At 44.1% G+C, this 23,604-nt stretch overlaps 1 protein-coding gene across 1 annotated transcript in view; it reads right to left on the reverse strand.

Moving 5' to 3' along the window:
• Positions 1-10,999: 10,999 nt before the first annotated feature.
• LOC132827227 (stromelysin-3-like) overlaps positions 11,000-23,604 on the reverse strand; it is a 95,391-nt gene continuing 82,786 nt past the window's right edge. The window contains exons 7-8 of the mRNA XM_060843851.1: positions 14,941-15,201; positions 11,000-12,313 (exon numbers count right to left, since the gene is read on the reverse strand). Of these exons, the coding sequence (XP_060699834.1) occupies positions 12,180-12,313; positions 14,941-15,201 (395 nt within the window). The 3' untranslated portion in view covers positions 11,000-12,179. The remainder of the gene's footprint in view (positions 12,314-14,940; positions 15,202-23,604) is intronic.

The following is a 23,604-nucleotide window of genomic DNA, read 5'->3' on the forward strand; positions in this document are numbered from 1 at the left end:
GTGCAGGTTGGGTGGATTAGCCACGGTAAATGAGGCTTTACAGGCACAGGGTCCGAAGTAGGTCTGGATGGAATGCTTTTTGCAGTGTTGGTGCCAACCTAATGGGCCAAACAGTCTCTTTCTGAACTGTAGGGATGCTATGGTTCTAAGATTCCCATCTCCCAATGGAAGTGTGAATTTGGTTTTAAAATGCTGAACTTTTTCTTGTTGGAAAAAAAACCCATACAATTCTCTCTGACCTTCTGGTCAGTTCAGAAGTTCTTAAATGCAGAATGTACACAAACCTCTTCCAAGGTCAGGTTTGCTGTTGTAAGGACCAAATGAAAATTGTGTGAATTTTGTAAGCCCTAAAAAAAATCATACTTCCTTGGAGAGCCTGCGATCACTGGGAGAATCCTGCTGAGGTATTGGGAACATTTTGAAAGGTCAGTTAAAAACATTGTGACACTTTCAGATGCCAAAGTTAGGTGCTGTGATTTAATGGAGATGTGTTTTAATGCAGTGATTCATTCATTGGCTCTTATATTTTCCAGCATCGTATAATTTTTTTGGCATGATTCGCAATGCTTTTCCAATTGTCAAATGTGACATAATACATTGAAAATATAAAAGAAAATACCATACTTTGTTTTCATGTTTAGTGTTGTGACTTACATTGACTAACAGCTTTTGAACATTTTAGAAATCTTTGCGTTTGCTGAGGTTGTGTACAGCCTGGTCACCCTACAGTATTTTGGCAGCCATTCGGCCTTTTATTGGCTTGTGACAGGCCTTCTATCTAATCCAAGAGGATATGTGGCCTCAGATAGCAGCCAGCCAATTAAATAGCTGACAATGCTCTTGATTCAGTGCCGCCCCCTCCGCACCTACCCACCCCCCCTCCCCGCCCAGAACAATGGCCACTACTGGTATTGCTGGCAATCTCCTGCTGGCAGAGGAGCCAGATCTCAAAACAAAGTCAGACTGGGGTGTCAGTGGGCCAGCCTGGGAGACATCAGCAAAGGGAATTGGGAACCCAGGGGGAGCAATGTGGATGGAGGGAGAGAATGAAGGTATTTTGTTGCAGCTGTATAAAATGCCGCATTTGGAATATTGAATACAGTTCTGGTCCCTGCATTATAGGAAGGTTGTGGAAGCATTTGGAAGAGTGCAGAGGAGATTTACCAGGCTGTTGCCTGATATGGAGGGAAGGTCTTAAGAGGAAAGGCTGAGGGACTTGAGGCTGTTTTTGTTAGAGAGCAAGTTAAGAGGTGACTTAATAGAGGCATACTAGATGATCAGAGGATTAGATAGTGAGAGCTTTTTTCCTCAGCTGGTGATGGCTAGCACGAGGGAACGTAGCTTTAAATTGAGGGGTGAAAGCTATGGGACTGATGTCAGAGATAGGTTCTCTACTCAGAGAGTAGTAAGAGCTTGGAATGCCTGTCTGCAACAGTAATGGACTCACCAACATTAAGGGCATTTAAAGGGTCACTGGATAAACACATGGAAGATAATGGAATAGTGTAGGTTAAAGAGGCTTCAGATTGGTTTCACAGGTCAGTGCAACATCAAGTGCCAAAGGGCCTGTACTCCGCTGTAAGGTTCGATGTTGTATTCCTGAGGAGTGGTTTTTGATGGGCACAGGTCCCCAGACAGAAGACACCTAATCCCTCTCTGCCATCAGGACACCAATATTTATTGGGTAAGCTGGACGCATGGCACCAGCTGCCCCACGCATCAAAACTGTCCTCTCACCATAGAATCATAGATGCATACAATATGGAAACTAGCCCTTTGGCCTAACCCATCCATGCTGAACAAAGTTCCTAAACTGAACTAGTTTTATTCGCCTGCATTTGGCCCTTATCCCTTGAAACCTCTCCTATCCATGTACCTGTCCAAATGCCTTTTAAATGTTGTAACTGTACTCACCTCTACCATTTCCTCTGTCTCTTTGTTCCATATATGCACCATCCCCTGTGAAAAGTTGTCCCTCAGGTCCCTTTTAAATCATTTCCCTCTCACCTTAAACCTTCGCCACCTAGTTTTGGATTGCACTAACCTGTGGAAATGATCTTGGCTATTTACTTTATCAATGCCCATAAATGTTTATAAGGTCATCTCTCAGTCTCCTCCACTCAAGGGAAAAACATGGCAGCCTATCCACCCTATCCTCATAACTCAAACCTTCCAGTCTTGGTAACATTCTTGTAAATCAAGAATTGCACCCTTTTCAGTATAATAATATTCTACCGAGAACAGGGTAACCAGAATCATATGCAGTACTCCAAAGTGGCCTTACCAATATCTTGTACAGCTGTAAAACGATGTCTCAACTCTTCTACTCAATGCTCTGACCAACGAAGCAAGTACACCAAACGCCTATCTGTGACGCCACTTTCAAGGAACTATGTACCTGTATCTCTAAGTCTTCTGTTCAAGAAAACTCTCCACAAAGAATGAAAAGCACTAATGCAGACCAATCTGTCCATCACATATATGCTATCTACCTGGTAAAGACAGCTAATTAGTTCCACACAACTCAAAATATGTTTTTCTTTCAATTGCTTATCCAACTTTCTTTTGCTTTTTTTAAACAGCCTGCCTTTACCACTCTTTCAGACAGTAGATTCAAATCGCAGTGTATTTCTTTTACCTCACGTCACCTCCCAGACCATCTGAATGCTCATTTATATGGTCTCTCCAGATTTAGTCTTTTGATGATTTCATGCTCCTTTATAAAGAATCACTTCTTTAATTAGATGTACTCAGCAAGATTGATGAACTCCCGATAAAAGATTTCTCTCTCTTTCCCTCTCTCTCTTTCCACATATCCTGCTGAGCATTGTTTTGTTTTCATACAGATTTCCAGCATCTGCAGTATTTTGTTTGTGTATCATTCTAATAAGTCTTGATTTCACCTTCTTCAAGATCTCTTCAACATTCTCAGTGGTACTGCACTACACTTCAGCTGAATCTTTTATCGTCTCTATGCCTTTTGAACATAAAAAAGAAATCCTTGCATTATAAAGCACCTTTCAGAATCTCATGATGCTCCAAAACACTTTATCGCCAATTAAGTCCTTCGATCATGGTGTATTGTAGGAAACACAGCAGCAAATTGCATGTAGCAAGCTCTCACAAACATCATTGTGATAATGATTAGATCATCTCTTGTGATGTTGATTGAGGGATAAATATTGGCCAGAACATTGTGATAACACTCTGTTCTTCTTCAAAATAGTCAAATGGGATCTTCCATGTTTCATCTGGCATCCCCTCCATACTATACTAGAGTCAGTCTAGATTTTTGTACTCAAATCCTGCTCAACCCATGAACTTCGGACATAGTTTCCTTGATTTTATAATCTATTTATAAAATCAAATATTCAATTAACAGCCAAATTCCTGGCAATTTGTCTTGATATCCAGCTCCAGTTCCACAAGCATTTTGCAGGAAATAAACCTGTAGGACGACAGAAATCAAGTGGGAAAATGGGACTAACAGGATTGGTTTACAGACAGCTAGCAATAAAATTCAGGAACTGAAAGACCTTGTTTTGTTTTTCATTTATTTTTTTGTGGGACGTGGGCATCACTGGCTGGCCAGCAATTTTATTGCCTGTCCCTAGTTGCCCCTGAGAAGGTGGTGGTGAGCTGCCTTATTGAATCTACCTGCTGTGCCATTAGGGAGTAAATTTCAGGATTTTGACCCAGCAACAGTGAAGGAACAGTGATATATTTCCAAATCAGGATGTTGAGTGGCTTGGGGAGGAACCTGAAGGTGGTAGTTATTCCCATATGTCTGCTGCTCTTGTCTTTCTAGATGGAAGTGGTCTTGGGTTTGGAAGATGCTGTCTGAGGATATTTGGTGAATTTTTGCATTGCATCTTGTAGATAGCACACACCGCTACTACTGAGGGTTGGTGGTGGAGGGATGGATGCTTTTGGGTATAATGCCAATCAAGTGGGCTGTTGTCTTGGATGGTGTCAAGCTTCTTGCGTGTTGTTGGGCTGCATTCAACCTGGCAAGTGGGAGTATTCCATCACACTCCTGACATGTGCCTTGTAGATGCTGGACAGGTTTTGGGGAGTCAGGAGGTGAGTTATCCACCACACTATTCCAAACCTCTGATCCACTTTTATAACCACTGTGTTTATGTAGTGAGTCCAGTTGTGTTTCTGGTCAATGATAACCCCCAGGATGTTGATGCTCGGGGATTCAGTGATGATAACACCATTGAATGTCAAGGGCAGTGGTTAGATTGTCTCTTATTGGTAATGGTCATATTCTGGTCATCACAATGCTAAATAGGACAGACTTTGAACAGATCTGATGACTCAAAACTGGGCATCTATGAGGTACTGTGGGCCATCAATGGGAGCAGAATTGTACTCTAGCACAATCTGTAATCTCATGGGCTGGCACTTCGCCCACTCAACCATTACAATCAAGCCATGGGATCAACCCTGGTTCAATAAAGAGTGCAGGAAGGCATGCCAGAAGCAGCAGCAGGCATACCTGAAAATGAGGTACCAATGTGGGGAAGCCACCAAACAGGACGACTTGCATGCCAAACAGCATTAGCAGCAAATGATACAGCTAAGTGATCCCACAAACAGTAGATTAGATCTAAGGTTTGCAGTCCTATCACAGTGGATGATTAAATAAATCACTGGAGGATCTATGAATATCCCCATCATCAATGATGGAAGAGCCCAATACATCAGTGCAAAAGACAAGGCTGAAGCTCATACAGCAATCTTCAGCCAGAAGTGCTGAGTGGATTATTAAACTCAACCTTCTCCAGTGATCCCCTGTGCTACAGTCTTCAGCTAATTTGATTCACTCCGCATGATATCAAGAAACAGTTGAAGACATTGAATACTGTAAAGGTCACAGGTCCTGCCAACATTCCGATAATAGTACTGAAGACTTGTTCTCCAGAACTTGCTGCTCCCCAAGCCAAGCTGTTCCAGTACACTTCCAAGCTGTTCGAACACTGGCATCTACCCGACAATGTGGAAAATTGCCCAGATATGTTCTGTACATAAAACGCAGGACAAAACCAACCCAGCCAATTACGCTATCAGTCTCCCCTTGATCATCAGTAAAGTGATGGACGGTGTTACCAAGCAACGGCTGCTCAGTGACACCCAGTTTGGGTTCTGCCAGGGTCACTCAGCTCCTGCCCTCAATACAGTCTACATTCAAATATGGATAAAGGAGCTGAATTGCAGAGGTAAGGTGAGAGTGACAGCCCGGTAAAAACAATGACTGCAGATGCTGGAAACCAGATTCTGGATTAGTGGATCAGTGGATGAAGACTTTTGCCTGAAACGTCGATTTTACTGCTCCTCGGATGCTGCCTGAACTGCTGTGCTTTTCCAGCACCACTAATCCAGAGAGTGACAGCTCCTTGACATCAAAGCTACATTTGACCAAGCGTCAATGAGCCCTAGCACACCGGAATCAATGCACATCAAGGGCAAATCAGATCATTAGATTATTACCTGACACAAAAGAAGATGACTATGGTTGTGGCGGGTCAGTCATCTCAGTTCCAAGAAATCTCTGCAGGAGTTCCTCAGGGTGGTATCCTAGGCCCAACCATCTTCAGCTGCTTCTTCAATGACCTTCCCTCCATCATAAAGTCAGAAGTGGAGATGTTTGCCAAAGATTACACAGTGTTCAGCACCATTCGTGACTCCTCAGATACTGAAACAGTCCATGCTCAAATACAATGAAATCTGGATAATATCCAGGCTGGAGCTGACAAGTGGCAAGTAACATTCACATAACCTTCTGTGTCACACTGACTCAACATCTCCCCTTAATTCTCTAAGGAAGTCAGCCATATCCCATTAATAAGGGTTAAAAAGTTGTCATGTCAGAAATCCTCTTTAGTGACTCTCCAAGCCCATATAATTGCAGTAGAAACCTTTGGTTCCTAACACAAGATTCCTTCATTCACATTAACTAATGTTTTATCAAGTTGTTTCTAGTATTGTCAAGTGGGTTTATGGAACTTCCTTTACACAAACTGAAACAATGAGTGTGATCTGGGTATTGAACCAGAGAGAGTAACATGGTCATGCACTGAACCAGTCCACATACCACACACTTCAGCAAGGTGAACAAGGCAATGAGGAGCAGGAAACTGGGCAGATAACTGCCAAGCAGTGGGGATGAGGCTGAGATTACTGTCTCACATGTTACTCCATGGTATCAGCTCACTTTATTTTCTGATGCTGGAGGACAGAGCACAGTATTAGCTCCAAGAGATTGCATCCTGGGAGTGCAGTAAGTAAGGGATAGACTTGCAACTAAAAAAAATACAACTGTGTAGAAAACATGATTTATTGTCAAAAATACAAAAAAAGTGTTGTTCCAGAGACAAATTGGGAGGGTGAGAATGCTGTTGAGTGACAGGTCTAAGACTCAGCACAATCCATCAGAAAGCCATTCGGAGTAGGCTTCACATTTTACAACTCCATTCTCCCAGCAGCCACTTTCCCCATTGTTTCCAAACAGTTTATACCCTCGCAGGAGATAATAATTTATTGGCTTTTGTCAACAAGCTTTTTCCAGCAGACAAAACCCATACCTTGCCCCCTCTTCTATCTCAGCATCCTCCCAGTCCACACTTTCCCAATGTTCTGATGATAGGGTTCAGGGTTGAGCTGGAAAGTTGGAGCTGTTGTCAAGATGGCTCTTCAATGCAGTCCTGTCATCTGGGAACTTTCCTGAGGATGAACCAGGAATGGCAGGCAGTCAACTGCATGTTCAATTCAGGGCGAGTTAGCAACCTCATTGCCCCTTTGCTGTTGAAGGGGCAGCCCATCTCAAAGAAGCACCCCCCCTCCCCCCACCTCCACCCCCCTCCACTCACACTTCTCCTGGCAGGCTTGGGTGAGACTGCGGGCAGTGGGTGTGCTGGGGTAGGGATTGGGAATCACTAGAACTTGAAGATACATTCCTTCTTTATGAAGCTTTAATTCCAGGCAACCCTGATTCAGGGGAAGGGCTCCTATCCATTCTAATGGAGCTGCTGGCCCAGATTTTGTCCATTATGTTGAACTGTGCAGTCCCTGCAAAGAGCCTTCGTATTGCCTGCAAGCTGCCACTGCACCGTATTAATCACTGATCACATTCCAAAGCTGTTGACATTAACAAATAATTGGATGGCAAGCTTGGAGGTGACCACTTTGGAGGACACCAATTCTCCAAAATGACTGCAGGACTTCTCTCACTATGGGCAAATTCAGGATTTATAAGCCCCATTCATTCCCACTTTGAAGACCTGATACCCATGTGAAAACCTAGGCTATTGTGTCACATGTGATAAGAACTCATTCTTTACCCAGGTCCCTGCCTGGGTCCCATTAATTTCACAGATGTCTAAGCATGTTGCTACATATTTAACTGAAGCACCTTTTGTGTGAATTGGAAACTGGATCTGGGTTTAAACTGAACAGGGTATAATATAGGTATAAATGTGTTGCTGGTTAAAGCACAGCAGGCCAGGCAGCATCCAAGGAACAGGAAATTCGACGTTTCGGGCATAAGCCCTTCATCGGGATTCCCGATGAAGGGCTTATGCCCGAAACGTCGAATTTCCTGTTCCTTGTATGCTGCCTGGCCTGCTGTGCTTTAACCAGCAACACATTTTCGACTGTGATCTCCAGCATCTGCAGACCTAATTTTTTACCCTATAATACAGGTATATCAGGAATAAAAGAATGATCTATAGGTATACCAGGAATTAAAGAATGATTTGAGTAAGGTTAGGGCCAATCAAGGGCAGTGGTGAGAAGTTGTGCGTAGAATCCAGGCAGATAGGAGAAGCGCTAAATGAATATTTTTGTCAGTATACACACTGAAAAAATGACAATGTTGTTGAGAATACTGAGATATAGGCTACTAGACTAGATGGGATTGAGGTTCACAAGGAGGAGGTGTTAGCAGTTCTGGAAAGTGTGAAAATTGATAAGGCCCCTGGGCCGGATGGGAATTATCCTCGGATTCTCTGGGAAGCCAAAAGGAGATTGCAGAGCCTTTGGGTTTGACCTTTGTGTTGTCATTGTCTCCAGGAATAGTGCCAGAGACTGGAGGATAGCAAATGTTGCCCCTTGTTCAAGAAGGGGAATAGAGAGAACCCTGGTAATTACAGACCAGTGAGCCTTACTTTGGTTGTGGGCAAAGTGTTGGAAAAGGTTGTAAGAGATAGAATTTATAATCATCTCAAAAGGAATAAGTTGATTAGGATAGTCAACACTGTTATGTGAAGGGTAGGTCGTGCCTCATAAACCTTATTGAATTCTTTGAGATGGTGACCAAACAGGTGGGTAAGGGTAAAGTGATTGATGTGGTGTATATGGGTTTCAGTCAGGTGTTTGATAAGATTCCTCACGGTAGACCATTGCAAAACATACGGAGGCACGGGATTGAGGGTGATTTAGTGGTTTGCATCAGAAATTAGCTAGCTGAAAAAAGATGGGAGTGGGGGGTGTGATGGGGGGTGGGGGGTTGTTGGTGGGAAATGTTGGTGGGAAATGTACCACAAAGATCTGTTTTGGGTCCACTGCTGTTTGTCATTTTTATAAGTGACCTGGATGGGAGCGTAGAAGGATGGGTTAGTAAACTTGCGAATGACACGAAGGTTGGTGGAGTTGTGGATAGTGCCTAAGGATGTTTCAGGTTACAGAGGGACATAGATAAGTTGCAGAGCTGGGCTGAGAGGTGGCAAATGGAGTTTAATGCAGAAAAGTGTGATGTGATTCACTTTGGATGGAGCAACACTAATACAGAGTACTGGGCTAATGGTAAGATTTTTGGAAGTGTGGAAAGCAGAGAGATCTCAGTACCCATGTACATAGATCCAAGAAAGTTGCCACCAAGTTGGTAGGTTGTTAAGAAGGCATACTGTGTGTTAGCTTTTATTAGTAGAGGGATTGAGTTTCGGAGCCATGAAGTCATGCTGCAGCTGTATAAAACTCTGGTGAAGTCGCACTTGGAGTACTGCGTACAGTTCTGGTCACCACATTATTGGAAACTTTGGAAAGGGTTTTACAGGAGGCTGGTATGGAGGGAAGGTCTTACAGGGAAAGGTTGAGGTAATTGAAGCTGTTTTCGCTAAGAGAAAAGGTTGAGAGGTGTCTTTATTGAGACACATAAAATAATCAGACGGTTAGATAGGGTGGATAGTGAGAGCCTTTTCCCTTGGATGGGGATGGCCAGCACGAGGGGACATTGCTTTAAATTGAGGAGTGATAGATATTGGACAGAGGTCAGAGGTAGTTTCTTTACTCAGAGAGTGGTAGGATAATGGAACACACTGCCTGCAATAATAGTAGACTTGCCAAATTTCAGGGCATTTAAATGGTCATTGGATAGATATATGGATGAAAATGGAATAGTGCAGGTGAGATTGGCTTCAGATTGTTTCCACAGGTGAGTGCAACATCAAGGGCCGAAGGGCATGACCTGTGCTGTAATGTTCCATGTTCTACGATTCACCAGACAAGTGGCCTTTTGTGTTTTTTTGACATTCAGTGTTTTTCAGGATAAAACGTGGAGAATTACGTATTTACTGTAGTGTTCCCAGGTCTGGGAGAGAATTACATCCTAGACACTGCTCAAGAAGCCACATATGATGGTGAACGTGCGAGAGCTGAGAGCTATGGCAGGATCAGACAATGAGTGAGGGCAGGGGCTGAGCACAGGGAGTAGGGGCAGGGGCTGAGCAGAGGGAGTGAGGGCGGGGGCTGAGCACAGGGAGTGTGGGCGGGGACTGAGCACAGGGAGTAGGGGCAGGGGCTGAGCACAGGGAGTGTGGGCGGAGACTGAGCACAGGGAGTAGGGACAGGGTCTGAGCACAGGGAGTAGGGACAGGGTCTGAGCACAGGGAGTGTGGGCGGGGGCTGAGCACAGAGAGTGTAGGCGGGGACTGAGCACAGGGAGTGTGGGCGGGGACTGAGCACAGGGAGTAGAGGCAGGGGCTGAGCACAGGGAGTAGGGGCAGGGGCTGAGCACAGGGAGTGAGAGCAGAGGCTGAGCACAGGGAGTGAGAGCGGGGACTGAGCACAGGGAGTGAGGGCAGAGGCTGAGCACAGGGAGTGAGAGCGGGGACTGAGCACAGGGAGTGTGGGCGGGGACTGAGCACAGGGAGTGAGGGCAGGGGCTGAGCACAGGGAGTACGGGCAGGGGCTGAGCACAGGGAGTACGGGCAGGGGCTGAGCACAGGGAGTGAGGGCAGGGGCTGAGCACAGGGAGTAGGGGCGGGGGCTGAGCACAGGGAGTAGGGGCGGGGCTGAGCACAGGAAGTGTGGACAGGGGCTGAGCACAGGGAGTGTGGACAGGGGCTGAGCACAGGGAGTGAGGGTAGGGACTGAGCACAGGGAGTGTGGACAGGGGCTGAGCACAGGGAGTGTGGACAGGGGCTGAGCACAGGGAGTAGGGACAGGGGCTGAGCACAGGGAGTAGGGACAGGGGCTGAGCACAGGGAGTGAGGGCAGGGACTGAGCACAGGGAGTAGGGACAGGGGCTGAGCACAGGGAGTAGGGACAGGGGCTGAGCAAAGGGAGTGAGGGCGGGGACTGAGCACAGGGAGTGGGGACAGGGGCCGAGCACAGGGAGTAGGGGCAGGGACTGAGCACAGGGAGTGTGGGCAGGGACTGAGCACAGGGAGAGAGGGCAGGGGCTGAGCACAGGGAGTGAGGGCAGGGGCTGAGCACAGGGAGTGTGGGCAGGGGCTGAGCACAGGGAGTAGGGACAGGGGCTGAGCACAGGGAGTGTGGGCAGGGACTGAGCACAGGGAGTGAGGGCAGGGGCTGAGCACAGGGAGTGTGGGCGGGGACTGAGCACAGGGAGTGAGGGCAGGGACTGAGCACAGGGAGTAGGGGCGGGGGCTGAGCACAGGGAGTGTGGGCAGGGACTGAGCACAGGGAGTGAGGGCAGGGGCTGAGCACAGGGAGTAGGGGCGGGGGCTGAGCACAGGGAGTGAGGACTGGAGAGTGATTATGGAATGCTTTGCCTGATAACGTGGAAGCAGGTTCAATTGACGTATTCAACAGGGAATTACATGTGTTTTTGGACAGTAACCGTGTGCACGGATAAATGTAAAAGCAGGAGGATGGCAGTCATTAATAAAGCTGAGATAGATAATGGAGCTGGTGTACACGTGATGGGCCAAATGGTCTCCAGCTGCACTGTAATAATTTTGCTTGAGGATCATCTCCAAGCCCCTGCTCAGTTGTGCTGGAACCGTGAAATGGGAATGCCTGGAGTGGGTCACAGTTAATTGATTATTCACTCATGGCGTCAACCTGAGCTGAAGCTACACCCACCTGCCAATGACTGTACATACCAAGAACCGAACCTGCAACCGAGTGATTGCTGCAAATTGCACTATAAAAGGGGCAGAATTATCCACCGAGCTACCAGTTTCCAATTCACTTTCTTTATGACGTGATGTGGTTTTGGGAACCTGTCAATACTGGAGACATGGTGACAAGCAGAACAAGTGGGAAATCTAGTATCTCTCACCACTTTTTCTATTCTGCTGCTTGTTATCAGAAGTTTGATGGACAGACAGATGCTTGTTCAGTGAGAGTGTGTACTTGACAATCGTACACATACAGACAAATACACCAAATGTGGCTGTCCAGCAGCAGGGTCTGAGTCCCCAGTCGCCCCACCTAATGTTTCCAGAATTGTCAAATTGTTTCTCACACTGAGGCTTCAAACCTGATGACAGGACTTTACAAGAAAGACAAAGGCATTTCCCTCCTCAAAATAAGTTCCGGCCTAGAAACTATCAACTAATGCAAATAATGTAATAGGTTCCGCCAAGCTGAAAAAGTAATCAGATATCTGTTCAATATTAGATTCTTCTGAATTGTACTCAAGGTTTTCCAGATGTTGGTATTGTACAGTTTTAGGTGTAGAAGGGCAGCTATCCCTAAATGGAGCCCTCGGTCATTCCAAATCGAGAGGAGCAAACTGAGGTACACTTGTGCCAAATCTTTCTCCAGCTTGTCACAAATCAAGAGTCAAATTAACTATGGATCATTGTTCAGAAGAAAGCCCCAGGAAAGGAAGTGGGAAATGAGAAAGCCACTGAATGGTGGATGGGAACATCACAGTATTGGGAATCTCCACCAGCAGTTCCCGTCGTGTTGAGCATCTGTCAGAGTCATGTGTACAACTGACGGGAAGAAGCACATCCGAAGAAATCATGGCCTATCAGCCGTGGATATCCTTCCTGTACCTTCACCTGCACAGGGTCAAACTTCCAGTAATACCTTCCACGGAGAAAGTAAGCGTAACCTGTCAACACAGAGGCTCAGAGTTAGAGTTTGAAGAAGAAAGCTTCAGCGATTTAACATGTGAACCATGTGAAAAGCTCAGGTGGCCGGCAACATATGGGGAATAAATTTACCTCAGGAAAATAGGATATAGAAACAGTCTGGTTGGAGATGAGGAATAATAAAAGGTAGTGGTCACTTGTGGGAGTTGATTTCAACACCCCCTAAAAGTAACCACATGGTAGGACAGGGTAACAAGGAAGAAATAATGGGAGCTTGTCAAATGTGTATAACAATCTAGGGCAGTATGTTGGTTCAGTGGTTAGCACTGCTGTCGCATAATGTCAGGGACCCAGGTTCAACTTGACCGTTGGGTGACTGTACATTCTCCCGTGTCTGTGTGTTTCCTCTGGGCGCTCTGGTCTCCTCTGGCAGTCCAAAGATGTGCATGTTATATGGACTGGCCATGCTAAATTGCCCATAGTGTCCAGGGATGTGCAGTCTAGGTGGATTGGCCATGGGAAATGCAGGTTTACAAGGATAGGGCAGGGGTGGGATGCTCTTTGGAGGGTCAATGGGCTTTCATCGAGTGTTTGTTTTCAGGACAGTTTCTTAGACCAGCGTGTTATGGCACGAGCCAGAGAGTGGGCTACACTTAGCTTTGACCAACAACATTGGTTTAATTACTGACCTCAGAGAAAAATGCCCTTGAAGAGCCCCCATTGTGTGATTGCATTTTACATGCACTTTAAGGGAGAGAAGTGTGGGTGCAAACCTACCATTTAAATTTAAACAGGGGCAATGATGAGCACATGAAAGCAGAGCTGGTGAAAATGAACTAGGAGTTTAATTTAAGGGATGGTGAATAAAGATGCAGTGGCAAACATTTAAGGGGATATTCCAGAAAGTGTGGACAAGGTATATTTTAACAAATAAGAAAAGTTCTCAGGGATGGATCCCCCCCCACCACCCACATCTGCGGTTAACTAAAAAGTCGATGTTGGCATTAAATTCAAAGAACGCATAGAATTGTGTAAAGATATAAACAATGAATAGGAAAAGAAAAAAAAATGTTGATCACACAAAAAGCGAGCCTAGGAATTAATAACGGTGAATAAAGAGATGGTGAAGAATGAAACAGATATTTTGCATTAATCTTCATTAATGAGGATATGAGAGAGGAAATAATTCCAAATCGGGAACTGAAAGGGAGGGAGGAACTCAAGAAGATAACAATTGCCAGGTAAGTGGTACTGAGCAAATTGTTTTGATAATGTGCCTCACCAAAGGTTATTGCAAAATATAAAAGCTCCTGCTGTAGGGATAAAGTTATAGCATGGTTAGAAGACTGGCTAGCTAACAGGAGGCAGCGAGAAGGAATAAATTTATAGGTTGACAGGATGTTATGAGTGGTGGGCCACAGGGATCAGTGCTGGGTCCACTACTCTTTACCATTTACATAGTTCCTGTGAAATGCTATTCTTTATAAGATCATCAGCAGCTTCAGCTAAGCACACAGACATTGGCCTGTGGGTGGGGTCCAGTCTGTACAGTCCCATCTCTGGGATCCCAGGCAGCACACAGGCTACTTTAATGTTTGTGGACTCACTTGCGGATCTACAAGCTGTCATTGTCAAGAGTCAAAGAGTATCTTGTGATTCTTTTACCATCTGTTAATATTAAAGTTGGCTTGGACCGCCGAAGCTCCCTTTTGAGAAGCAGTGACATCTATTTAAACAGCAGGTAACTAGAACAAACATCCGTGAAAAACCTTCTTCATGTTTTGGGGACCAGACTGAACACTATTCACTGAGATCAGGTCACAGCTTGCGTACTGAATCCATTTTTGACACCTGGTTTGTGGACTCAGTGATGAAAAAATGGTGGAGGGACTGGCAATTTTCAAAATGACTAAACAGGCAGATTGGAGAGATCCAAAACATACTAAAACCACAAAGTAAAACATTGACGATGAGAAAATCATAGAATTCCTACAGTGTGGAAACAGGCCCTTTGGCCCAATAAGTTTACACTGACCCTCCGAAGAGTAACCCACCCAGACCCATTCCCTTCCCCTATTACTCTACATTTCTCCTGACTAATCTACACACCCCTGAACACTATGGACACTTTAACATCGCCAATTCACCTAACATGCACATCTTTGGATTGTGGAAGGAAACCACAGCACTCGGAGGAAACCTATGCAGACATGGGGAGAATGTGCAAACTCCACACAGACAGTCGCCTGGTGCTGTGAGGCTGCAGTGAATGCTCAGTCCTCAAAAAAAAAGACAAGCTGAAGCTTGTTTCACACAAGGTCTGTTCATCATGGAGTGTAGTCCTTGGAAGCAGTAGAGGAAGAAACCCAGGAATAATTGAATAAACAACAATGTTTTTTACAATGAGACTGCGATTTCCCAAATTCATTACCTAGATGGGTCAAATGCCTTCTCAACCAGTGCAAGTGTCCCCAGTGCAAGGGTCCATGCTGGCATAGCCACACCCACATGGGGATCTAAGTAGGCAGAGCAACTTTCACAGGGGGGTGAAAGGGGAGGGAGGGGGTCCGTGTGGCTTAGGCTCAAATCCCTACAGCAATTGATACCCCAACTACAGAGTGAGTTGGACCCAGCTAATGCTGCTCACCATGCTCGTCCTGGAATGCCCCATCGATGTTGGCAGGAATACCTCGCCAATCATTAGTATTCCGTGGGTAGAAACTGTCCAAAGCATTTTGGTTCATGTTGAATCGCCAGTAATTATTTCCTTTAAAGAAATAGATCTTCTTCTTTTCCTCCAAGCCCCACATCAGAGCAGCCTGGATATCCACCGCAGAAAGACCCAACTCAGAGATTAACCTGGGCCCCAAGACTTGATTCTCTCCATCATAGATCCAGTAATTGGAGCCTGGAAGAAAATAGAGTCATACAGCATAGAAATAGAAACATTGGCCCAACTCATCCATGCCGACAAGATTTCCCAACCTAAACTAGTCCCACTTGCCTGCATTTGGCCCATATCCCTCTCAACCTTTTCCACCCACGTACCTATCCAAATGTCTTTTAAATATTGCAACTGTATCTGCATCTACCACTTCTTCTGGCAGGTCATTTGACATACAAACAACTCGCTCTGTGATAAAGTTGCTCCTCACATCCCTTTTAAATCTTTCTCCTCTTTCTTCTTAAAAATATACCCCTAGTTTTCAACCCCCTGACCCTAGGGTAAATACTTTTGCCATTCACCTTGTCTATGCCCCTCATGATTTTCTAAACCTCTGTAAGATCACTTCTCAATTTCCTACGCGCCAGTGAAAAAAGTCCCAGCCTACCCAGCCTCTCCCTATAACTCAAACCCTCTGTTCCCAGCAACATCCTGCTAAATCTTTCTGAATCCTCTCTAATTTAATAATATCCTTTCTACAGTAGGGCGACCAATCATGGTGCTGCCAATGAACATAATAAGGATCAGGTCATCCAGATAAACATGGCCTTTTCATGATAATCATGGAGGCACAACACACCTGAGATTGACAGAGTTAGCAAGTCTGCACAATGCAGACCATTTGACCCATCGAGTCAATTCCAGCTCTCCACAAAGCAATCCAGCTAATCTCATTCACCTGCTATATTCATAGAACCATGCAAATTTATTACCTTCGAGTGTTCACCAAATTTTCTTTCATCATGTTTGACTCCACTTTCACCAGCCTGGTAGGAGGTAGGTTCCACATTGTACCACTCACCACATAAAATGTTCTTCTTAACATTCTCCCTGCATCTCTTTCCTAAATATTAAACCTGTGTTCTCCAGCCATTAAACTATCAGCCACTGTTCATTTTTCCTTCCATAACTTACCTAAATCTGTCTCTGTGGTGATTGTAGAAGTCAGCCATGTAGACCTTAAAGAATATGAGTTCCTTGATTGAGGCTGCTAATCTGGTCCAATCAGGAACCCCTGGCTGATAGATATAAACAGGACTGGCATAGTTTTTGTTCACTCTTAGAGCTGGCGCTGAGGAAGCCAGGCCAGTGACAAGTACTAGGCACATGTAAATAAAGGGTGACTTGGTGATAGGATGCCAGCGTCTGTGGAGTTATTTCAGTCGTCATCCTGCATTTTGTCATCAAATCTCCCCTCACTCTTCTTTGCTCCAAGGATAATAACATTAGCTTCTCCAACCTCATGTCACAGCTAAAACTCCCATCATCCCTGGAACCATTAAATCTCATCTGCCTCCTGCCAACGACCCTTGCATACTTCCTAAAAAAGTCTTATTATATTTCTGTCAAAGAAAGTCTCCAAGATGGTGGCAGAGAAAGACTCCTGAGCCAGAACTTGCCCACTTCAAGTTCTTTTTTCCTATCTTTCTTTGCATTTATTTTCTTGTTATCTCCTGTGCTCAGGCTGCATCAGTGACGTCCAGGGTGAAAGCCAGCATGGACTCCCCACCTCAACATGGACTCGAACTCCCAGCTTTGGCATGGCCTTGAACTCCCAGCATCAGGGTGGACTTGATCTTGCACTTTTGGCCTCAAGGTGAAGTGTGCTGCAGTCTGGGTTGGAAGGTCTTTTATTCTGAACTTTTGTTTCTTTTTTCCTAATTTTTGCTGGGCTTTGTATCTGTTTAGTTTTCCATGTTTTTTTCCCCTGTGAATCTGTGCTTAAGATTCTGTATCTAGATACATTGGCACATAAGTTGGCGCTGTAAAGGGTGAACTGTAAACTCTTCACTGTACTCCTGTGAGTAAGTGTGTCAACAAAGCTAATTTTTGTAATTCTTGGATGTAATGCTCGGACTAAGCCAACAGTACAACATCATTTCTTTGCTTTCATATTCAATACTGTAAGTATGAAACCAAAGATCCCAAATGTTTCGCTGATCTCTCTCCTAAGATGCCTTTCCATTTTCAAAGATTGACATATGTGTCCCTTTTCCCCATCCCCCTGTTACTGCACACTCTTTTGAACTTTACTGTGAAATTTACATCACCTCTTCCTATCTCCTCTGCCAAAATACACTACCTGACAATTGTCTGTATCAAATTAGTAGGAGATTAGTAAATTGTCATAGAACAGTAAAGCACATGAACTGATGTTGTGCTGAACATGACACCAAATTAATCTAAACCTGCCCTTGATCCATCTCCCTCCACTCCTTGCATATTCATGTGCTTATCCAAACATCCCTTAAACACCTGAATTGTGCCTGTTTCTAATACCACTGCTGGCAGTGCGTACCAACTGCTACCACTCTGCATAAAAAACTTGCCCTTACTTCTCTTTTGAACTTTCCCCCTCTCACTTTAAATGCATGCCCCCTATTTTAGACATTTCAGTACTTGGAAAAAGATTCTGACCGTCAACCTTATCTATGCATCTCATAATTTTATAGAATTCTATGACATCTCCCCTTGGTCTCAGCCACTGCAGAGAAAACAACCCGAGATTTTCTAGCCTCTCCTTAAAGTTCGTACCCTCTAATCCAGGTAGCATCCTTGTACATCTCTTCTGCACCCTCTCTAAAGCCTCCACATTCTTCCTGCATTGTGGTAACCAGAATTGAACACAATACTCCAGATGTGGCCTAACCAAAGTCCTATAAATCTGCAGCATAACATCCTGACTCTTGTACTTAATTCCCTGACCAATAAAGGTAAACATGCCATATGCCTTCTTTACCATCCTACATGGCCACTTTTGAGGAGGAATCAAGGAAATGGGAAGGAAAGTGGATATGAGAAATTTTGGATCAGCCGTGATCCCATGGAATAGCAGAACAGTAGCTGAATGCCCTACTCCAGTTCCAATTTCATATGGTCTTAATTCCATTAGTCACTTTTTTCCATCTATCCATTTTGCTGGCTTACCTGTGTCACATTGCAGCCAATTGAGATCATCCCCTTGTTTTCACTGCTCAAGGTTTGGTAATATCAGCAATAGTTTTAGATTTTACTCTGAATTCCAAAATCCAAGTCACTGATATTTCCATCAGAAAAGCAGTGGTCCTTGCACTGCCTACATTGCTGACCATCCTTCTGGCTATATGGTATTTTGCCAAACACTTTCTTAAAATCATTATAGACAAACTTCCCATTTCATTTCATTTATCAATCTTCACTCTTACTTTATCAATAAATTAAGTTGATGAAGCCTAAGCTGCCTTTTCAAAACCAATGTCAGTTCACATTAGGTTACAGATCAGTCAGAATCTCACTGCATGGCAGACGGATCTCAGGCACTCTTTCCTGATGCTCTGTCATGGCCCTTGATGGACAGGAGGGTCAGTATTGATCACTAATGGATCAGCAGAGACATCACACGCCAGTTTCATCACTGAGTGGCGTTTTGGTTTGTATTGGTCGTGCATTTGGTTGTTCTTTTTGAATAGTCTGCAACAGACCTGACTGGACAGTTGGGATCCTTGAAATGAAGCATTCATAGCTTTTTCTTTATTTTGTTCATAGGATGAGAGCATTACTGACTAGACCAGTATTTATTGCCGATTTCTAATTATCCAGAGGGCAATTATGAGTCAACTGCTGTGGGTCTGGAGTCACGTGTAGGCCAGATCAGGTGAGGACAGCAGGACATCATGAACCAGATGGGTTTACCAACAATTGACAATGGTTTCGTGACCATCACTAGACTCTCAATTCCAGACTTTTTCTATTGAATTCAAACTTCACCATCTGCCAAGATAGGATTCAAACCTGGGTCCCCAGAGTATTATCTAGGCCTCTGGATTAATAGTGGTAATACCACCAGGCGAATGCCTCTCCCCTACATGTGTAAACACCACATGAAGAACCTTAAACTACCAGAGCAAGGGACTTCAATGACAGGATTAATGCTCTTCATTTCTATCTCGTCTGTCATCCAGGGAGCTCTGGATTTGTTTATCCTACTTTTCCCTATTGAGATAATAAACCTTGACTATACTGAAACCATCTTCTCTTTGAAGCAAATTGCTCAGTTACAGTTTTTCTGCCAACTTTTTATTCCAGTCTATTTGGCCCAGTTCCATTCTTGTCCATTGAATTTGGCTCCCTGCCAATTGATTTTTCTTATTCTGGAATCCTCCATGTCATTCTCCACCATCGTCCTGAACCTTATGATTACTGTCTCCTAAATGTTTCTCCATTGACAATTGATCCACTTGGCTCACTTCTCCATTCATACTGCTGTAGGAAACTCTCCCTAATACAGTCCAGGAATACCTGCCCGTAATTGCCCCTTACAGGATCAGTATCCCAGTCTATATTTGGGTAACTTAGGTCGCCATTAATAATATTCTAACTTACAGGAATTTAAAGACAGTCCCTAACAGCAATTTCTTACTAATGAATGTACTGATAAAAACAGTAGAAGATAAAAAGAAAAACAAAAATATAATTGGGGTCCCCACTACTCAAATATATTATTGGCATATTTTTATAATTTTTCTGCAGACTGTTCCCACCATTTGGTGGTCTATAGACAATATTAAACAATGTAATTGCATTTCTTCTGTTCCTTAGCTCAGACTAAATTATCTCTGAGCCATAAACTTTGGGGACATGCTTGCCTTAATCAATACTGCCACATTTTCCTCTTTGCTCTATTTTCTGATCACTTTTATGATGAAGCAATGTTCAACAGCCAGAACTTTCCAATCTTATGCATTGTACTCCATGTTTTCACATACATGCACAATAATCCTGATTTAAACTCCATTATTTTCTCCCTCACTCTGACATCAACTATTCAAAAACAGAGGGAGCCAAAATGCAAGTAATTATAGGACAATTAGCCTAACATCTAATGTTGGATAAGTAATAGAAACAATTATTAAGTAACTAATAGCAGAACATTTAGAACATCATAATCAAATCATGCAGATTCAGCATGGCTTTATGAAAGGGAAACTGTGTCTGTCTAATTTATTACAGTTTTTCAAGGAAGCCTCAATCAGTAGATGCATTGGATTTTGAATTCCAAAAGGCATTCAACAAGACATATCACAAAATGGTAAGTTATTGGATAAGTGTCCAGGGTGTTGGAGATAGTCAATTGGCACAAATAGAGAACTGACTAATGGGCAGGAAAGAACGAGTGGGAATAAGGGGCTGAGTCACAGAGTCAATAAGGGTTCTTTTTCAGGTTGGCGATCTGTGACAGGGGTTCTGCAGGGATCTGTGCTGGGACCACAGCTGTTTACAAAGTATAGAGTCATACAGCATAGATAGAGACCCTTGGGTTCTATCCATCCATGCCAACCGAACATCCCAATCTGACCTAGTCCCATATCCTTCTAAATTCTTCTTGTTTATACATCCATCCAGATGCCTTTTAAGTATTGTAATTGACTTGCAGGAAGGAAGTGGGTGTATTGGAGCCAAATTTGCAGACAGTACAAAAATAGGTGCTATGTTTTAGCTTTACTTCAGTCATACTAATTTTTATCTGTTTTGGATTAATTATTTTATTAGACTTTCCCTCATTCCTGGTGTTTTTCAGTTTAATCAAAGTATAGCCACTTCTGTAAAAATAATATGCTTTTCTAACTTAGTCCCTAACAGCTGTTTCTTATCAATGAATGTACTGGGGAAAAAAGAGTAGAGGAGAAAAGCACCTCCTCCCTACATTTTACTTCTTGCAATAAACATTACTCTCAGCACCACTTTGTTCTTCTGTATCAAATTCTCACTTTAAACAAAATTCCTGGATATAATCACTGGGCCTCTGTCTTACTCAGCCAAAGGCTCTCTCACACTGATGTGCAACCTTACTCACAGTTGTCTTCACTGAAATCTTTTTGTCCTTTTGTTTAGTCTATTACTCTTTCCTGGAGATTGTCCCCATCTAGACTGTTTACAATGACACCTACCTTTGTGTCATTGGCATAATTGGAAATATGCTTTTTTAATGCATCATTTAAGTAATTAACAGATGTAGTAAATTATTGAAGATGTCAAGAGTCATATCTTGCCCAATGCAGTACCTTTTAAAAAAAATTTCTTGGGAGTTCTGTGTTGCTAGCTGATAGCTCATCCCAAACTGAGCATTATCCTGGCTGCTCAGCCAATTTCTGAACTAGATCATTCAATTGTCTTCAATTCCATGAACTTCAACTTGAACTCCCAGTTTCTTATGAGAGTTTGTCAAATGCTGTCTGGAAGTCCAGATAAATAACATCCAGAAGTATTATATTAGAACTTCAAGAGAGCTGTGGATGACAGAGGTGAGTGTAGTAGCCATCATTGAGAAGGTGGTGCTGGTGTAGCTGAAAGGTCCGAAGGTGGATAAATCCTGCAGACTGGATAGACTCAGGGCTGTAAAGTATTTAGCTGGGGAGATTGTGGAGGCATTGGCGGTGATCTCTCAGGAATCACTAGAGTCAGGGTCAGTACCAGGGGAAAATGGCTGAAGCAACACCCTTGTTTAAGAAGGGAGGCAGGCCTAACTTCAGTCAATGATAAGATTTTAGAGTCCATTACTAAGGAAAAGATTGCAGAGTACTTGGAAGTGTATGGCAAAATAAGGCTGAGTCAGATCAGGTTTGTCAAGTAGAGGTGGTGCCTGACAAATCTGTTAAAATTCTTTGAGGAGGTAATGAGAAAGTGAGACAAAGGAGGGCCAGTCATGATATATTTGGATTTTCAAAAGGCCTTGGACAAGGTGCTGCACAGAAGGGTGTTAAATAAGAGATCATGGGAAGGTACAATCATGGATAGAGGATCGGCTGATAGGTAGAAAGCAGATGGTGGGGATAAAAGAATCTTTTTCAGGATGGCAGCTGGTGAGTAGTAGATTTCTGCAGAGGTCAGTACTGGGAACCACAACTATTCACATTATAGACTGACAAGCTGGATGAAGGAACTGAAGGCATTGTTGTGAAGTTTGCAGGTGGCACAAAGACAGGTAGAGAGGCAGGTTGTTTTGAGGAGGTGGTGATGCTGAGGAAAGACTTGGACAGTCTAGGTGTGTGGGCAAAGAAGTGGCAGATGGCAAATGTGGGAAAGTATGAGGTTATGTAGTTTGGTAGCGGGAATACAGGCCATTCTCTAAATGGGGAAAGGCTTCAGAAATGTGAAGTACAAGGGGACTGAGGAATCCTGGTTCAGGATTCTCTTAAGGCTTGATGACAAAGATACTTCCTTCTAGCTCCCCCGGACCATTATCCTACTATCAAGTATTAGGCCATTATGTCCACGACTGACACCAACTTCATCACATGTGGGATCTCCCCTCAACAGCCTCCAAGCTCATAATCTCCCAAGTCCATACAGCCCACTTCTCCCTTCTCCTCAAAATTCACAACAGGACTGTCCAGGCTCCTGCCCCACAGAATTTATTTCTTCATATCTCGAAACAAATTTTTTGTCCCCTTCCCACTTGCATCAACAATTCTTCTGAAACAGTACATCAGTTTCAGAATACCCAGTTAGCGGGCTTCACCCGCATCCTCTTCTCCACAGACATGCAATTCTTAGGTGTCCATTCCCTCCTCTGCCTGGCCGATGCCTTCCTCAGTTTCAGTAACTTCCCCTTTAACTCCTCTTACTTTCTTCAGGTCAAAGGTGCGGCCATGAGTAACCACCTGGATCCTAGTAGTGTTTGGTTCTTTGTGGGCTACTTGGAACAGTCTTTATTCAGATCCCATTACAGCCCCCATACACAACTCTTTCTTTAGTACATCGATGACATCATTAGTGTTGCTTCCTTCTATGGTTTTGAACTGCAAAAGTTTATCAATTTTGGTTCTAATTTCCACCCCCTCACCTTCACCAGGTCCATCTCTGACTCCTAGGAGAAAGTGAGGACTGCAGGTGCTGGAGATCAGACTCAAGAATGTGATGCTGGAAAAGCACAGCAGGGCAGGCAGCATCTGAAGAGCAGGAAAATTGACATTTCGGGCATAAGCCTTTATCAGGAAACGTCAATTCTCCTGCTCCTTGGATGTTGTCTGACCTGCTGTACTTTTCCAGCATCACACTCTCGCCCCCCCATCTCCGACTCCTTCCTTCCTCGATATCTCCGTTTCCATTTCCATAAAAAAACCATCTCAGACTGTGCTTCCTGTAAAAATTCTACTGCATTTTTCCAGTTTCTCCATCTCCATCGCATCTGTTCTGATGATGCCAAATTTGACAAGGGGGCCTCTGAAAATGTCCATCTTCTTCCTCAGCCAAGGATTCACCACCACCATGGTCAACAGGACCATACTGTGTCCAGCCCATTCCCCCAACCTTTGCACTCACCTGTTTCCTTCCCTCCCACAACAATAGGGTCTCTCTGGTTCTCACTTATCACCCCACCAGCCTCCA

Source organism: Hemiscyllium ocellatum, chromosome 24 (genome assembly GCF_020745735.1).
Source record: "Hemiscyllium ocellatum isolate sHemOce1 chromosome 24, sHemOce1.pat.X.cur, whole genome shotgun sequence".
Taxonomy (NCBI): domain Eukaryota; kingdom Metazoa; phylum Chordata; class Chondrichthyes; order Orectolobiformes; family Hemiscylliidae; genus Hemiscyllium; species Hemiscyllium ocellatum.